Below are 19,778 nucleotides of genomic sequence, written 5' to 3'. Positions count from 1 at the left end.
GAAGGGAAGCTTGGAAAGCCAGCTCCTACCTGCACTGCATAAAAAGACATATTTGTAAACTAGATATGGGGTCTGTAACTAAAACAGCTGGACACATTTTTGTAAATACATAATTTTACTCAGGTTCATCTGCATTATACCTAACTAAGTGTATTGAACTGTCAGTTTTCCTTTAAGTAAAAAAAAAGTGAATAAGTCCCTCCCCTAATAAAAAAAAAATTAACTCACACTCTTTCCCCAATTTACAAATAAAAAAAGGGAAAACAAATACCAATACAATTTGATATCACTATGTTCACAAATGTCCGAACTATTAAAATATAATGTTAATTATTCCATAGGATGAACTGTCTAAATGTATAAAAAAAATATATATCAAAAGTTCAAAATGTCATTTTTGGGCACGTCACATCCAAGAAACAAAACAACAAAAATCGATCAAGAAGTCACGTATGTAATAGTCATACCGATAAAAGCTACAGATCACAGCGCATAATGAGCCCTCATAAAGAGTAGTACAATGATAGTAAAGCATTTAAAGCATATTGACCCACACAATAAAAACAGGTCTGTTTTACCGTAAAGTCCACTGTGTTAAAACATCCCCCCCCCCCCAAAAAAAAAAAAAGTTGCAGGGTTATGCCATACATATATTACAGTGAGAGCCCCCTCCATGGTACATAGCTATTTGCCAATAACAAAGAAGCTCTAAAATCTCCCTGAAGAGTTAATGTAACAAAACCAGGCATTATATTGTGGATGTTCAGAGGATTCATTACTAGCAGCTCCAGCAGTGTCTTACTAGTCCTATACTGGTATGTGGAATAGTTGGTATTCCTCAGTGATTGATGATGTAGTGATGCAGTGCTTACCAGACACACCTGCTTGTAGGTTTCCCTTACTGCAGCTGTAACAGCAGTGTCATCCTTCGTGTTTGTACAAGCTAGGTGTGCCCCAAATGCTCTCATAATCTGTAGCCCCTACCATCTCCGCCCTCGATAAACTCAGCAGATGCCAGATTTGCAGCAGCACAACAAGGTGAGATTGATTCATGGTGCTTGGCGGTAATTCCATAAAGCCTCTACTAGGATCCAACAATTGAACGAGGTTTTGATGACGTGATGAATCAGTCCTCACACCTCTCACCCTGGATAATCCATACACTTCCTTGGTGTTTATTGTGGATTTTCATGACAAAACAATGAATCACAATAAATCAATAAAACAGATGCAAATACCATATCCTGCAACAAGAATAACCTCAGCTATACTCTCCTCTCTATTTATAAGTGAGAGGGAAGTCCTGTGGCTAAAACCAGTCTAATTCCACTTCTCCCTATCTCTGTAGAGAACTATATTCTAGGAACAGGAGAAAACACCATGCTGGAACATTAAATGGCAACAGGAGCTTTGGTACACTAATGGTCATCCATAGGTATACATACCGGCCCACAAACCACATCACAATCATACATACAAGACCTTCTGTGCCAGCGATGTTGACATTTTTATCCCACCCATATATATTTTTGTGGCTAAAATAATTATAAACGGCACATAAACAGCTACACCCAGTCCTCTGCCGGACAGGTAGTAGAGTGGTCCTAGGGACTATACCGTACAGTCAGCTGCTGAAAAGGAGTATTGTGCTAGTGCTTGACCCTTTCCTTACCCTGGTCAGTTTCTCTAAACAGGTTATATTGGGGCTGTGAAGAGTTAATTACATTTCCAAATGTATATGTTAATTTTCTTGTTTGAAATCCCCTTTGCTTCTTGTGCACTCAAGGTTGGACATTTCTTTTGCACGTCCAGTTTTATCGATACTCTGAACCCCCTTCACACACAAACACTTTATCCCTCCCCTTCTCTTTCCTAGAATGATCTTTTTTTTTATTTTATTTTTTTCCAAAACATAAACTTTTTTCCAATAAATAAATGAAATAAAACACTGAAAAAAGCAAGAGATGATAACAAGCTGAGAGCCAAGATCTCTCCTCCTTCCATCCTTGCAGCTCTGACCTTTCACCCTAATAGATACTCAAAACTAGGAAATAAACTTTCCCCAAACAACAATGTGAACATTGTACTGTTCGTCTACCCCAGTTTTTCCCAACCAGGGTGGGTGCCTCCAGCTGTTACAAAACTACAACTCCCAGCATGCCCGGACAGCCATTGGCTGTCTGGGCATGCTAGGAGTTGTAGTTTTGCAACAGCTGGAGGCACCCTGGTTTGGAAACCCTGGTCTACCCATATAGTATTGTACAAAAAAGCTATTTAACTACATTTGCATCATAATCTGTGCTGAACATAAAGTTTATTACATTACCTGCCACTCTTTGCACGCTTCATGTCTAGACAGTTCAAATAGTGTGACTGAATTATAAAGCTGCCAAAACTAAAGAAAAAGACAAAACACGAATTACAAGTCATCAACACATAACCCATACAAGAACCATGAAAAAAGCTTTTTGTGACTCAGTGCTGCACCCTGCTGTTCTAATAACAAAACTGAATAAATTAATTGTGGTTTAAATAACAAATTCAAATACCTGTCACTTTTACATATGGGTTATCAAATATTTAATTAATATTAATTTTCCCTATCAAAAATAAATAAATGTTATGTTGCATTCTGAATTCTTTTTATAAAAAAAAAAATATATATATTATATATATATATATATATATATATATATATATATATTAGGGGAATATGCAAATCAGCTCATTACGTCACCTTTTCAGGCGATGTTCCCTGGTATCAGCCAGTTCACCCTGCTCTGTACTGATGAGGGGCAAGCACCCCGAAACAGCTGTCTGCAGATGGGTACTCTTTCCTTCTGGAGAGAGAGTTCTGGCTTGGCATTAATCCCGATTAGTTTTTTTATATTCCGTAACTGGAGCTAAGCTGATACCAGGGAACATCACCTGAAAAGGTGATGTAATGAGCTGATTTGCATATTCCCCTACCCAGAATGCCTGCGGAGTGCTTAGTGGCCCTTGAAAGCTCCGTCACACCAGGAGTGGTGAACTCTCCCTGAGTTAAATACTCATCCTGTTTAATATATATATATATATATATATATATATATATATATATATATATATATATATATATATATATATATATATATATATATATATATATATATATATTACACACACACACACACATATATATACACTGACAACTTTATATGTCATTTCCTTTTTCTATATGGAGCAATAACAGTGAATGTGCCCTCTACTGTTATGCCACATACCTCCCTTTCATACCGATGCCATAAGTAGGTACATCCAGAACATCCCAAAAACCAAAAGAAAAAACGCAAGTGCAATCGCACTATACATACAGGCACATATGACAGACATAGCCCTATAGTAATGAACAAACATTGGGGAATATTAAGGGCTGACCCTAAATATGGTGGTGTCTTTAGTGAACCTCCACTACGCCAGACAACACACAAAAGAGAAAACAATTGGAGATAGACTGGTAAGAGGGGATATAGCCATTAGAAAGAAAAGTGAACAGAGATTTTTGGCCACAGTAAAAAAAAAAAAAAAAAAATATGCACATTTGCCTGCCTGTCATGCATGCAAGGAAGTGGTATAGTTAAGGACATGCAATTCCAGTTAAGGGATATTACAGATGCACAAGTGAAAATGTAATATACCTATTAAAGTGCCCATGCAGAATGGGATATGTAAGGCAGATGAGCAGAATGATAAAAATCATGATTTCAGAACATAAATCTGTAATATGTAAAACCTTAGAAACAAAAACTTACAACATGCAGGTAAATAAATGTGGAGAAACACGGCTTTTACAAAGGGAAGTATTTTGGATTACAGAACTCTAAACGTTGCAGCCGATTGAACGAGATGTAATTTTGGATCATTTTTATAATACCTGTGAATTACTGAATATTTAGTTTTAGATCTGAGAGAAACTTTTATTTTTAGGAATGTATCTCCATCTGACTGAGAAAAGGTGTGTCAGGACATACATAGGAGGATCGGTGTGAGGGATCTAGTACGCATGAGTAAGGGGGTGGACCCAGAAAGGTTGCGCGTCGGATTGATGCGTCTTTGATGTTTAGAGGTACTTCAGCTATGAAAATTTGAAAGTTGTAATAATTCTCTACGTTTTGTATGCCAGAAAAGAGAATAAAAGATTACCACATGGTTAAGAAATACAAGGAAACGTGAGTGCATTTTCTTTGTGTTTGCAAAAGTGTCCCGTACCCTGGGATTTTGTATATTACATCCAGAACATCTCCAAACATAGTGGACGTGTTGGGAGCTTGACACCTCTAGTAAACTGTGTAACCACTGCACCCTAATACTTAGTGCTAAAAACTTTCAAATCAGTAAATTAACTCTAACCTTTGTATGTCAACATGTCACAGAAGGAGAGCACAGAAGCAGCTTAAAGGAACACTTAACACAGAAATGATAGATATCAGTAAGAAAGGAGAGAAGCTTGCCTCCACGCTTTGTCAGTCTGCAGGATTATTTGTGTGTTCATGAAAAGAAAAGGAAAAAGCCCTTGTATAACAACCTGCAGAGAACACAAGGGTAAAAGGCAGAACAGGCCAATTACTACCTCATATGAAAAAGAACAGCAAAGGTCAGCTCACCACCATAGCAAAAATGGAATCCGGAGGCACGGACGCAGGGGGTCACTACCCTTGTAGAATACGTACACAGCAACAGAAATAATAGAAAATACAATAAAACTACAAGTTTGTTAAATTCATGTTAAAAAAGCTGGATAGGCAGCTTAATGAAAAAAAAAAAAAAAAAAAAAAAAACACATGTCACTAAAAAATACCTAGTGAAACTCATACACCAGACGTGACGGCTATGATCTGTGATCCGCTGTAGGGACACTAGTTTGGGGATCCTATGTGTTATGCTCCATTTGGCATTTGATATTTAAACCAGATGGACACACTGTATCTTTGCCTTGACTAAAAGCTTTACATAAGCTCGAAACGAGTCTGCATTTCACTAGGTATTATTTTTAGTGACATGTCTTATTGTTAAGCGGCCTCTTCAGCTTTTTTAACGTATATTTAGTAAATTAGTTGTTTTTATTGGATTTTCTATTTTTTCCAGGAGCTTGATAATTTTTTCTGCTGCTCGCTGCTCATGTAAAAAAAAAAAATCCAACAATTGCTTGTTTGTTAGCTGATTACTGGAATCGTGCAGCCCTAAATATCATATACATGTATACCCTACCTTGTACAGATGCGGAATGTGCGGCCAACAATGATGCAAGTGAAGGGCCAAACAAATGATCCAGTGATCTTTTGGAAACCTTGGTTGTGCAATCATTTAGTTGTGTATAGGTTATTAAAAAAGTGCCAATCTACTAGATATCAGGCATGGGCATGTCTGAATAAAAGGATCCTTAATCCCAGTGATGATACTTGCCCGCGCTGCTGTAAACTTCCTGTCTCTTAGCTACCAGGTTGACAGTGGAAGCCAATCAGCTGCAGTCTTCACCCTACAGTTCTCTGCTCTATGTACCTCTGAGGTAAATGGAGGGGAGGAAAGCTCAACCACACACACAGCTCACTCATATAATTAGAGTGGATGACGCTCTTTTTTCCTAAAAAACTTGCCACTCAGCAGAACATTTATAGAAATATCTAAATTTAAGTTTTAAAGTTCCAATAAACTGCATAAAACACTCAAACTTTAAAAATAAATCTTTCCAAGGTCTCAATGACTTTAGCTAAGAAGGAAGACTACTACTAACCACTACATATTTGTTGGTTGTCCAACCCCTTTAAAAGGAGATCTGCAGTGGTAACTTATCCCCAGGACCCCCCACGATCTACCATACAGGGACCTGGCACTGCCCCACTAAGAGGTCGGCAGGCAAGCCCCCTTCTTTCAGCTTTATGGGAGAGGCAGGGATGCACGAATGCTGCATCTCCACCTCTCCCATAGACATACACGAGGGGGCGTGCCGGCTGCGGCGTCATGCTGGCCGACACACCTCCTACATGGGGAGAGCCGCAGCAGAGCTGGGTCCCCATACAGGAGATCGCAGGGGGTATAAGTTATATACTGCTACAGATCTCCTTTAAATACTGTACAGTTTAAAGAACATTAGGGTTTAAAATATAAATAAATAAAAACACTTACATGACCAAAAAAGAGGAAGGGAAGTAAAAATGTGAGTCCTCTCCACATCCAAGACTGAAAACCTTCTAAAATATTAAGGATAAATATTAAAATAAAAAATAGAATTCTTCAAAGATGTTGCTTTTAATAATTTCATCCTAAAAAGTTGACATTTTCCACATACAGTAAAAAGTAAGCAAAAAAGTTGAAATAGTTAAACAGCCCAAAAACAATGATTTTACAGCTCTACAAAAGCCTAAATAGTGTTTGTTTCCCCACTTTAATTGTATTGAACTCAATGGGAAAACAGCTTAGTTCTCACACACTTAACCGGTGCGTTCAAACGTGCATATTTTTTCTTCAGATTTGCTGTAGCAGATTTTGCTACCCATTGAAATCAATAGGCAGAAAAATCTGCAGCAGCAGATCTGCAGCAAAAATATGCATGTGTGAACACACCCTAAAGCTGGAAAATGATATGCCAGGAACCTCTACAAGTACAAGTCAGCATGACATTTTTGCAAGACAAAAACTCTCTAGTGAGCTTTTTCCATACTATACCGCCACCATCAGGTTATGCCTTTCAGAAAAGGAAAAATGTAAAGAACAAATGTATTATCCAGCACAGGCAATATGCTAAATCCCTGGAACAGTCAGATGTTCTAGTTGCCCAGCTGTAATGACCATTTGACATGATTTACATGCCAAAGTGAGCCAAAGTCTACAGACTAGTTCCTAATATTTTGCATATGCTCAGTTCCATTCCACCTTCCTCAGCAAACACAATGAAGTTTAGCGTACTTGCCTAGGCGTCATCTGCACATGTCCTGGAAGACAGTATGAGAGCTTTGCAGGAGATCTGTCCAACCATATGCTCTTACAGCTAAATGACTTGTAAAATCATAAAGATTGTCCCTCTATATGAAATCTAATTACCACACTGATTCACGACCACCTAAAAGGCCATTATTTTTCCAGTTTATAGCAGCACAATCTTATGACAAATCTTCACCCCACAGACCCTTGCTCTGCATGCACAGTGTGCCAATAAAGACAACACAAATACACGTGGCTAAACTTAGTATGCCCTGAACTGAGCGTATACAAGGCCCATCAATCACACCACAGTGGGATTACAACTTTTTTCAGTCTCCAGTGCATTCAGAAAGTTTTTAGACCCTTTCACATTTTGTTATGTTGGGACTTGAGCTAAAATCTTTGCTAATTTCTTGAAAAGGAAAAAACTAAAATTTTGCATAGCATAAGGATTAAAGGGGTACTCCGCTGCTCAGCTGGCGTCGGGGACTCGTGACTTCACGGCACCGCCCCTTGTGATGTCACGCCTCGCCCCCTCAATGCAAGTCTATGGGAGGGGGCGTCACGCCCCCTCCCATAGACTTGCATTGAGGGGGCGAGGTATGACGTCACGAGTCCCCGGCACTGGCTCTAAGCGTTTGGAACAAAATGATCCAAACGCTGAGCAGCGGAGTACCCCTTTACTCAGTTGAAGCACTATTGGCAGTGATTGCAGCCTCCAGTCTTCTTTGGTACGATGCCACAAGATTTGCACACCTGGATTGAGGGTATGTTTTTTTGCCATTCTTCTCCCCAGATCCTCTCAAGCTCTGTCAAGTTGGATGGTGATGGAAACCATTTTCAGGTCTCTCCAGAGAGGTTTCATTGGGTTCAGGTGAGGCCATTAACAGAGTGGTCCCTAAACCACTCCAGTGTTGACTTAGAGTCATTGGGGGACATTTATCATTGTTTTCTTTGGTAAGTGAATTCTGAGATTTTGTTTTTTTTTTGTTTGTTTTTTGCTTTAGTGTTGCTTATGTGCTACATATTTATCATACTAACAGGGGTTTGATAAATTTGGAGCACATAAGCAAAAAACAAAAAAGTCTCAGTAAGGGAGTTTAGTCCAGGTCAGACCTGGAGCAAACTTGTGACTCTTTTTAACCCCTTAAGGACCCAGCGTTTTTCCCATTTTCATTTTTTCCTCATCACCTTCTAAAAATCATAACGCTTCCAATTTTGCACATAAAATTCCATACGATGGCTTATTTTTTGCGCCACTAATTCTACTTTGCAGTCATTTTACCAAAAAGATCCACTGCGAAATGGAAAAAAAATTAATTGTGCCACAAAATTGAAGAAAAATTTCATTTTGTAACTTTTGGGGGCTTCCGTTTCTATTTTTCGGTAAAAATGACACCTTATCTTTATTCTGTAGGTCCATGCGGTTAAAATGGTACCCTACTTATATAGGTTTCATTTTGTCGCACTTCTGAAAAAAATCATAACTACATGCAGGAAAATGTATACGTTTAAAAATGTCATCTTCTGACCCCTATAACTTTATTATTTTTCCGCGTATGGGCCGGTATGAAGTTTTTAGCGTTACCATTTTTGCATTGATCAGACTTTTTGATCGCTTTTTATAAATTTTTTTATGATATAAAAAGTGACCAAAAATACACTATTTTGGACTTTGGGATATTTTTCCACGTACCCCATTGACCGTGAGGTTTAATTAACTATATATTTTTATAGTTCGTACATTTACACACACGGCGATACCCCATATGTTTATTTACACAGTTTTATTTTATGGGAAAAGGGGGATGATTCAAACTTTTATTAGGGAAGGGGTTAAATGACCTTTATTAACTTTTTTTGCAGTGCTATAGCTCCCATATTGAGCTATAACACTGCACACACTGATCTTTTACCCTGATCCCTGCAAAGCCATAGCTTTGCATGGATCAGCGTTCTAGGGGCTCGATTGCTCAAGCCTGTAGCTCAGGTTTGGAGCAATCAAACGCGACAGACAGGTGAGGGGACCTCCGCTCGAGTCCTAGCTGATCGGGACATCGCGATTTTATCGTGATAGTCCCGATCAGCCCGACTGAGCTGCCGGGAAGCTTTTACTTTTGTTTTGGATGCAGCGATCTGTGCCGCGCGCTATTAGACCAGGGTCCCGGCTATCATTAGCAGCCGGGACCGACCCAGTGTGATGCGGGGTCACGGCGTGACCCCGTTTTAAACACCGGGACCGGCCGCAGGGCGTACAGGTACGCCCTGCGTCCTTAAGAGGTTTGCGATTTTTTTTTGCCTACGTGTGACATTCGTACATCATAAATACCTGACCACTGCAAAGTGAAAACTGAAAATTGCTTAGGTAAGACTGTCTGCAACTTTATGCTTACCCACAAAAGTCACACAAAAAGGTGCTTAGTGTTTGTGCGCCTGGAGTAAGCAAAAAAAAAAGGCTAAAAAAAATAAAGGATAAATGTTTCCCATTGTCTTGCTGGGAGGTGACTTTTCAGCACGTTTGTATTAGGAATATTGCTGTATTTTCCTTTCCCATAACCCTGGCCAGTCCCCCTCTGTCTCAGCCATAAAAACAAAAATAAAAAACCCAAACACCCTCACAGTATGATGCTGCCATGCTTCACTGTAGGGATGGTACTGGTCAGATGGTTTTCTCCTAAAATAAACCTTTGAAGCATTTTGCCTCAATTCTATCTTTGTTTTATCAGACAAGAGAAACTTGTTTTTCATAAACGGAGAGAGAGCCCTTTAGGTGCTTTTCTGCAAACTCCAGGTGGACTTTCAAGTGTCTTTTACTTGCAGCAGAAATGTTTTGCACCCTTCTTTAGATGGGAGCCTCCACACAATCCTGCCCCTGAGCTCTTCAACCAATTATTTCCACCTCATGGGTTGGTCTTTATTCTGATATGCATCATATAGAGGAGTGAGTCTTTTCAAATTATGCCCAAAAAATGAATTTAACACAGCAAAGTTCCATACTCCAGAGTACCATATGAAATTTTAGTTTTTAATTTTTAATACATTTGCAAAAACTTCTATTTTCATATTCTCAGGAATATAGGAAAAAGGATGCATAAGGTAGCAACATAACCAAAATGTGAAAAAGGGGTCTGAAAACTTTAAACGGTGTAAAAGAGGAAAAACATCATGGTGGTGGTGGTATAGTAAATGAAGTGCAAGTGACCTGTTCCTTTTAATAAAAATGATAACTATATTACATGTCAATACATAACCCAGTCACTCACCTACTGTAAGGTCTAAATGGTTTCTCTCTCCTAGTGCACGTAATCTGTACAGACACCCACTTTGATAGTAATATTGAAGAAACTGTACGCAACCTACAGAAAATAGAATAAAATGATTACATGATGTATGTGCCCAAACAATTTGACAAAATGTGCAAGGTATTTGCAAAAACACAGCTTTGGCTATGCTCACACCATGTTCTGAAAAGCGATAAACGCATATGCTGGACATAGTCATATTCCCCTCCACTGACCCGATGGAGGCCAAAGAGAGTTAACTTTTGGCCTCATTTGGGGTGGTATGCACATAGCCTTTTTTGTGTTTTTTTAAATGTATTTATTAATTTTTTATATATCCTCATTGGCTACACAATGGCATACCTCTAATGTAAATAATGGGAAACTGTATTCGAAGTCATTTTAATGCAGTCCTTCCTACTAGAATTTGTTATTCCTACTAGAATTTTTTTAATGAACTGACAACTGGGAGTTTGGGACATTTACCTACACTTCCATACTGTCAGTGCTGGCAACATCATTAGGGACAAAACCTGTTTATTCATACTACCGTATATTTGTATTAAAAAAAAAAAAACACACACACACGTCATGCACAACTATAAGAAAAGATGTTCCAAAATGCATGGGGAATAGAATTACTTAAAGGGTACCTTTCATCAAAAAAACTTTTGATATATTATAGATTAATGTATGCAGAATAACTTTACAATTGCATGTTATTAAAGAATATGCTTCTTTCTCTTTAATTTTTCACTTTGAAGAATTGACCACTAGGGGTCTCCCTACCAGTCCTGGCAGCAAGCATTTCAGACTCATGCTGGAGTCCTAAACACTACGAGCTGCCAGTCTGCTTTGTTCACAAAGGAGAACACTCAGAGCTGCCTGTTTGGCTGTGAACAAAGCAGGCTGGCAGCTCTGAGTGTTTAGGACTCCAGCATGAGTCAGAAATGCTTGCTGACAGGACTGATCGGGAAAAATACAATAGAAAGAAGCATTTTTCATTAACTTGCTATTGGAAAGTTATTCAACATTCATTAATCTAAAATATATCAAAAGTTTATTTGATGAGAGGTACCCTTTAATAGAATTATTCACTAAAACACAAGCCAGGAGTGGCCAAAGGTTTTTAACATCCAATTTATACTATAATTCTAATACTTTAACTGTTTCCAACATTGTTATTTATTAACATAAAGATACACAACCACAGAGACACATCAGTATTATTTCTTACTTTGATATATTGAAAACGCAAGAAACTGATTGCGGAACATCCGATATATGAGTCCATCAGGCCTATAACAGAAACACTATAAATTACTTAAACACAAGTATGTCAACTTTTAAATCACATACAACACTAAGCCATAACATTAAAAAAAAATGGTGAAAAGAACAGAAAAGGGAAGAGAATATTAGGCAGCAAACCGTGAACTGTTACTTATAGAACTTGATGTAAACAGGAAAAAATGGGCAAAATTAAGAATCTGAGCGAGTATCACAAAGGCCAAATTTTGATGGCCAGAGAGTCAGCACATCTCTAAAATAACAGGTACTAAAAGCAACCGAAGGAAGGAAAACTTATACCATAGGTTATATTGATGCATATTTGAAGCAAAGGTTAGCATTACATTTTTGACAAAGTTGTTGTGCAGTGCCCATAGCAACCAAATTGCCTTTACATTTTCAGGCTATTTGGTTGCTATGGTAAACCTTCCTCTAACAGGTTTCGATATAACAGCTTGCTGTGTAGCCACCAACCAGTGTCCAGGCTGAACACAGTCTACTGCCAAGCAATGGAAGAAGGTAGTCTGGTAAATGACATTTTCTCTTACACTCTTTGGAAAGCTGGATGTGAGTCCAACATTTGCATGGGGAAAGAGATAGCATCAGAGTGCATTATGGGAAGAAGGCAAGCGGACAAAAGTAGAAGCTCAGGTCAAGGTTTTGCTGGGAAATTCATGTGGGTATTCTTTTGACGTGTACTTTCTACCTAAACATTCTATCAGCACAAGTATACATCTTCTAACAATGATATTCCCTGATGGTACTGGCCTATTTCAGCAGGGATAATGTGCTCTGCCACACTGCAAACATTGTTCACAGAAGAGTTCAAGATGCTGACTTTGCCTCCAAATGCCCAATCTGATCAGGCCCCTGTGAGATATGCGGTAAAAACAAGTCCGCCTAGTCCTATAAAAACTAATAGGACTAGGACTAGGAATAGGATCTGCTGGTACTAGGAAGACTAGGAGGATCTGCTGGTACTATCTTGGTGCCAGATAACACAGGACACCCTCAGAGGTCTTGTGGAATCCATGCATTAACAGGACATAAATGTTTCTGGAGGCACAGGGGAAACCTACATAATACCAGGTGGTTTTTGACATTAAGACTGATCATTGTATACATATAATAATGCATAAAAAAAACAACAAAAAAAACATATGTTAACCTCTTCCCGCCCCAGGACGTATGCACACTTCCCAGCTGCTGACATGGCCGCGCAACTGGACATATGCATACGTCCTGGCTACGTCCTGTTCAGCGCGCTGCACTGCAGAAGATCCCCAGCGGGGTCCGGGGTCCCACCGCAGCTGCTGAGACCAGGATCGCACCGGTCTCGACAGCATTAACCCCATAGCCATAATCGGCCCAGGGGGAGCTCCCCCTGTCCACCAATGGCAATCCCGCAATGCGATCGTAGGATCTCGTTGGTTGCCATGGCAGCAGGAGGCTATCTACCCTTGAATGGCAGCTGGTGAGGTCTAGGCATAGGCTGGATCGCACAGGCTGCATGTCAGTGTATACTGACAGTTATACTGTGCTGCAGTATAACGTTCATAATGACTTGAACAATGAAACGATAATGTTATTTATTCCGCACAGTGGACGCTGTAAAAAAATAAAAATAAAATGCCAAAATTGCTAATTTTGGTACAAAATGTGGAGAAAAAAAAAAGATCAAAAGGTAGCATGAATCACAAACATTGTACCAATAAAAACTAAAGCTTGTTCCGTACAAAATAAGCCCTCACAGAATGGCGTTGGACGTAAAATAAAAAAGTTATGGCTGTCAGAACATGACAACACAAAAATGCGGAAAAAGGATTTTGTTGTGAAAAGTAAAAAAAAAAAAAAATCATAAAAAGCTACATAAACTGGGTATCGCCATAATTGTACCGACCCACATAATAAAAAATGAAAATTTTCACCATACAGAATGCCATAAAAAAAAAAAATTTTAAACCACCAGAGATTTTTCAACTTTCCACAATACTTTGTTGATTTATGCAGCATTTTTTGTGAAAAACTCCAAAGATTTACTACTAATATAAAGTGCAATATGAAATGAAAAAACAGTCTCAGAATTGTGTCGCTAAGTAAAAGCATGTCAGAGGTATTACCACTTAAAGAGACACATGCCAGATTTAAAAAGTTGGGCCCTGTCATTAAGGTAAAAACATGCTGCGTCCTTAAGGGGTTACTGCTTTTTTCTTCTATTTCACAGTTTCTTGGGCTTACCATGTTAGCATCACCCCAGATAGAAATGTAGATACATAGTGGTGAGAAACCCACCAGCCTTTTATCCTGTGGAAGAAAAAAATGAAAGTTTCACAGTTTAGCAACAATAAATAAATAATTGATTAATAAAAATAAATAAAGAAATAAAATATCAAATGCCAGGATATGTAATAGTGATGCTTTAACTCCAAAGTTACAGAGGATGGGAGGTAACTTGTCAAAGCTTGAAGGGGTATTCCAGGAAAAAACTTTTTTATATACGGTATATATCAACTGGCTCCAGAAAGTAAAACAGATTTGTAAATTACTTCTATTAAAAAATCTTAATCCTTTCAGTACTTATGAGCTTCTGAAGTTGAGTTGTTCTTTTCTGTCTAAGGGCTCTCTGATGACACCTGTCTCGGGAAACGCCCAGTTTAGAAGAGGTTTGCTATGGGGATTTGCTTCTAAACTGGGCATTTCCCGAGACATGTGTCATCAGAAAGGACTTAGACCGAAAAGAAAACCTTAACTTCAGAAGCTCATAAGTACTGAAAGGATCAAGATTTTTTAATAGAAGTAATTTACAAATCTGTTTAACTTTCTGGAGCCAGTTGATCTATAAAAAAAAAGTTTTTTCCTGGATAACCCCTTTGAGGCAAGGAAACGAGCGGTTAAAAAAAAAAAAAAAAAGTTACATTTTAATAAATAAAAAAAAATGAACATTTTTGCACTGCACTCTGCTGCAATTGTTGGGAATGGAGAGGAATAGGTTGGTTCCCAGCAGTTAATTTCATCACATGCTGCGTTCAATAGAGACCGCACTATGTAAAAGGAAATGACCGCAACAAGTAAAAGAAGAAACTCCCTCTGTCACAACATGCTTCCATGTGACGGAGGAGCAGCTATAATACTTGGCTGGTACAGTGCTGCTAGAATAATTTGTGCTGCTAGAAAAATATTTATTTAGAGATATATATAAGTTTAACATCTAGCAGCACCATAATTTATACTGGTATATTATATACACACACATTTTATAATTATATATATATATATATATATATATATATATATATATATATATATATATACACACACACACACACACACACACACACACATATATTATGGTGCTGCTAGAATGGGGGGAAAAATATAATAAAAAAAATATATATACATACACATATATATATATATATATATATATATATATATTTATTTATTTTATTATATTTTTTCCTTCCGTTCTAGCAGCACCATATTTTATATAATATATATGTATACACACACGTATACAAACAAGTTATTCCCAGAATATTTATTTTCTTACAAAAATAAGTTAATACAATATATGTACCCCATAATAAAAATTTAAGTTGACTGCTGGAATTTTCTTTTACCCATCTGTATCTGGTGGAAAACAATAATTTTTTTTTTTTTTTATCTCTGTCAGATTCACAGACAGGGAAGGTGTGTTACCCAGCAGGCGTGACATCATCTGAAGCCATACAGGGGAGAACTTCCTCTCTCACTCTGCTACACACAGCCCAGAGTAGTTCAGTGTGAGATGAGCTATGATTGGCCAAGGCTGCACACACACCCCTCAGCACTTCAAACTGCATTTCCTGATTTTGGACTTCTGCCAGGCCAGCAGGAGTCCAAGGTCTGTGCAAGAGATAGGGGGAAATGTTCTCTGGACAAGTAGGGAGACAACTAGTGGCAGCTTTTTTAAACACAAATTAAACATGGAAAATTTCATTTTTTTTAAAACAAAGTACATTAGATTTTTTATTTACCATAAGGAGTGCAATAGGAAAAAATTTTTTAATGAAAGTGCCCATTTAAAATAAACTGGTGCCAGAAAGTTAAACAGATTTGTAAATTACTTCTATTTCAAAATCAGCTGCTGTATGTTCCAGAGGAAGTGCTTTTCTTTTTGAATTTATTTTTTGTCTGACCACAGTGCTCTCTGCTGACACCTCTGTCCATTTCAGGAACTGTCCAGAGCAGGAGAAAATCCCCATAAGCAAACCTCTCCTACTCTGGACAGTTCCTGACATGGACAGAGGTGTTAGCAGAGAGCATTGTGCTCAGACAGAAAAGAAATTCAAAAAGAAAAGAACTTCCTGTGGAGCATACAGCAGTGGATAAGTAATGGAAGGATTAATATTTTTAAACAGAAGTAAATGTACAAATCACCAATATTTTTCTAAGGGGTTAAAATAGACGTAAGAGGTTATCCAGGATTAGAAAAACAGTAGTCCACACCTGTCCTTGTTGTGTATGGTATTGCAGCTCAGATCTATTGACGTGAATGGAGCCAAGCACTTATTTTTTTTTTATTTTTTTTTAATATAAATATTTCTTTACGGAAAAGGAAAACAGACCATCACGATTTTGTATCATCATCAAGTTACATAATCACAGTCACATAAAATAGAGTTCACATATATACAAAATTAAAATTAACACATTCTTCCCAATCTTCCCAGATCTTAGGCTGCTTTCACACTATAAAAATTCATCCGTTACAAACGGCCGTTAAAAAATCCCATAGACTTTAACGGGATTGTTTGATTATCCCTTATGACCCGTTATAGTCCGTCATGAATAACGGCCGTTCGTTGCGACGGAAGAAATAACGGCACATGCACAAATTTTTCTTCCGTCACAAGAAATGGGTAAATTAACGGCTCTTATTTTTAACATTGAAGTCTATGGCACATGGATGAGCCTTTATGTCATCCGTTTGCACCTGGTTTATAATATCCGTTATTACTTCTGAGCATGCTCAGAAGAGGTGACATCAGCAGACTCCTGCACTGCTGAGAGAGGACTACTACTCCCATCATAGAACAGACTTGTTTCCATGATGGTAGTAGTAATTCCCCAGCTGCGGGAGTCTGCAGACAGCTGGGGAGGCTAGATTAGTGTTTGTACTACAACCCCCATCATGGAACAGAGTCTGTTCCATGATGGGGATTGTAGTACAGGGGCTGAGGAATTGATCGCACCGGGTTTCACTTTTGAGACCCGATGCAATCTGAAGTTATTAAGCAGAGGAGCGGGCGGCATGGTCCGCAACCCTGCGATGTATCAGTGTGTTTTAACTTTCATTTTTGAATCCCCCGCGGGGAGCCCTGAATGGCCGATCAGGGCTCTCAGCGAGAGATTGAAAAATTAACTTTGAGAGTAGCAGGGACCAAAGAGCACTGTGGGGGGCAAGATATATAGCGCTGCAGAGGGGGGCAGACATATAGCCTATATATCTAGCCCCCCAGCAGCGCATTAGATATGACCCCCGTCTGCGCATTAAATATATACCTGCTGGCGCATTAAATATATACCCCCGCAGCGCATGTATATGTGCCCTCTCAGCTCTTCTATATACTTATGCCCCTACCGCCGTATGAATGAAAAGTATTTCTATTAGCATCGCATAGTGCCGGCTCCCGGCACTATGTGCTGCTAATAGAAATACCTTTCATTCATATGGCAGCAGAGGTATATGTATGCAGAAGCACTGAGGGGGGGGCAGATAACGCTATATGTCTTCCCCCCCAGTGCATCTATATACATATACCCCTGCAGCCATATGAATGAAAGATATTTCTAGTAGCACCACATAGTGCCGGGGCTGGCTCTTTGCGCTGCTAATAGAAATACTTTTCATTCATATGGCAGCAGAGGTATATGTATGCAGAAGCACTGAGGGGGGGGCAGATAACGCTATATGTCTTCCCCCCCCCAGTGCATCTATATACATATACCCCTGCAGCCATATGAATGAAATATATTTCTAGTAGCACCACATGGTGCCGGGGGCCGGCTCTTTGCGCTGCTAATAGAAATACTTTTCATTCATACGGCGGCAGGGGTATATGTATATAGAAGTGCTGTGGGGGGCAGACATATAGCGTTATCTGCCCCCCACAGCGCTTCTATATACATATGCCACTACAGCACTATGTATGAAAAGTATTTCTATCAGGTGGCCGATGCTGCTGCTAGAATGCTTTTCACATATAGCGTTGCAGTCGCATAGGTATATAGAAGCATACACATGCGCTGCAGGGGTATACATTTAATGCACCGGCGGGGGGTATATATTTAATGCACAGGCAGTGGTCCTATCTAATGCGCTGCTGGGGGGGCTAGATATGTAGGCTATATATCTGCCCCCTCTGCAGCGCTATATATCTTGCCCCCCACAGAGCTTTTAATATAGATATGGCCCCTGCTAATCCCAAAGTTCATTTTTCAATCTCTCGCTGAGAGCCCTGATTGGCTCCTCAGTACCGGCCATTCAGGGCTCTCCACGGGGGATTCAAAAATGAGAGTTAAAACACACTATACATCGCAGGGTTGCGGAGCATGCCGCCCGCTCCCCTGCTTAATAACTTTTGATCGCATCGGGTCTCAGAAGTGAAACCCGGTGCGATCAATCCCTCAGTCCCTGTACTACAACCCCCATCATGAAACAGAGTCTGTTCCATGATGGGGGTAGTAGTACAAGCACTAATGTAGCCTCCCCAGCTGTCCGCAGACTACTGCAGCCAGGGAATTACTACTCCGATCATGGAAACAAGTCTGTTCTATGATGGGAGTAGTAGTAGTCCCGGCTGTGGGAGTCTGTAGGCAGAGGTGTTCGGCGATACATGAGGGATAACGGGTCTTAACGGATGAATATTTATTCAGCCATTAGCACCCTTTATTTCATCCGTTATTAAACGTCCGTTTTTACACAGAAAACGGACATTTAATAACGGATGAATGCTCATAGTGTGAAAGCAGCCTTAGCTTTTTTATGTTGAAACCACCCCCTTTATCTTTTCATAGTATAATCTAATTTATTATTATTATTATTATTATTTATATTCTTTCTACTAGTAATTCCCATTCCTTAATGGAGGGAATATTCTTAAAAAAACAATTCCTAATTATTAAGAGTGCTCCAATAAAAACCAGTTAAGACACCAATTTAATTTTCTCACCTTCTATTCCCTGAGTATAACCCAAAATAACCATCATTAGACTAGTTTCCAAGTTCACATTTAGATTGGAGCCAAGCTGTAATACCACAAACAACCAAGCAGCCTGTCTGATGACATGAGTATTGGCTCTAGTCTCGGTCAATGTAATAGTGCTTTTATAGTTTTACCCGTATCCTGTCACCGGTCGAAAAGATATTAATGTTTTATGACAAACATTTAAAAACTTCAATAAAAAAATGTAAAAAAAGTGACAATGTCCTCTTCTTCAAGTCTTCCACTGATGTGCCGAGCGACAGGAGTGCTGAGCAAAGCAAAGCGAGCATCACCTGTCTACACAGCATTTCAGTGGAAGTATTGGAGAAGCTGGAAGCAGAGAGCAGGTTGTTGAGAAACAGACAGCGGTGAGGGAGCGGGATAGGCAAGTATTTTCTAAGCAGCAACAGCAGCATATTACAATATATACCAATTGCCCAGACAACCCTTTTAATTAGTCACAAAACCTAATAAACTTCCTGTTTTGTAGAGATCTGGGAACACTGGATGCACAACTGACAACTTGTGATGGTCACATCTCCCCTCCTCCCCCTCCCTGCACAGGGCATGCCTAGAACAATCTCCAGACTGCAGGCTCCAATGGTCCATCTGGCTGCTGTAAAGCATATCTCCAAATGCTGTTTACAGCCCAGGAAGGATGGCTGCCCCCATAATCATATACAGAAAATAGAACAAAACACAAAAACACAGAATATGTATCACTATCTAATTTTATTAATGACAATAAAGATAATACATTCCCTATAATTATGACTTTTATCCATGTGAACAATGTAGAGACTGCAACAAATAACTTGCAATAAGGTCTTTTTACTGGACAAACAAATGCAGATGTGGTTATAAATAAACTCACCTTGATCCATTGCTTATAAGGATACTTTCTCGTATGGTGAGTGTGCAGTAGTACCAGACCAGTAAAAAGTTGAACACTTCATCTGTTACTCTAAGAATGAGAGTGAATGATTATAAATGATCTTCTAAA

The 19,778-nt window shown here is 39.0% G+C and overlaps 1 protein-coding gene across 2 annotated transcripts in view; it reads right to left on the bottom strand.

Moving 5' to 3' along the window:
- Positions 1-19,778, bottom strand: part of TMEM120B (transmembrane protein 120B) — a 65,855-nt gene that overhangs the window by 3,724 nt on the left and 42,353 nt on the right. The window contains exons 6-11 of one of the 2 annotated variants that reach the window (XM_056534864.1): positions 19,650-19,739; positions 13,767-13,832; positions 11,476-11,537; positions 10,221-10,313; positions 6,163-6,227; positions 2,327-2,395 (exon numbers count right to left, since the gene is read on the bottom strand). In XM_056534864.1, coding sequence (XP_056390839.1) covers positions 2,327-2,395; positions 6,163-6,227; positions 10,221-10,313; positions 11,476-11,537; positions 13,767-13,832; positions 19,650-19,739 — 445 coding nt within the window. Of the gene's footprint in view, positions 1-2,326; positions 2,396-3,201; positions 4,565-6,162; positions 6,228-10,220; positions 10,314-11,475; positions 11,538-13,766; positions 13,833-19,649; positions 19,740-19,778 lie in introns of those variants that run through there. The other variant, XM_056534873.1, reaches the window with a different exon arrangement.

The sequence above is a fragment of the Hyla sarda genome, chromosome 1, assembly GCF_029499605.1.
Source record: "Hyla sarda isolate aHylSar1 chromosome 1, aHylSar1.hap1, whole genome shotgun sequence".
Taxonomy (NCBI): Eukaryota; Metazoa; Chordata; class Amphibia; order Anura; family Hylidae; genus Hyla; species Hyla sarda.
This window is presented reverse-complemented; position numbering and strand designations above follow the sequence as displayed.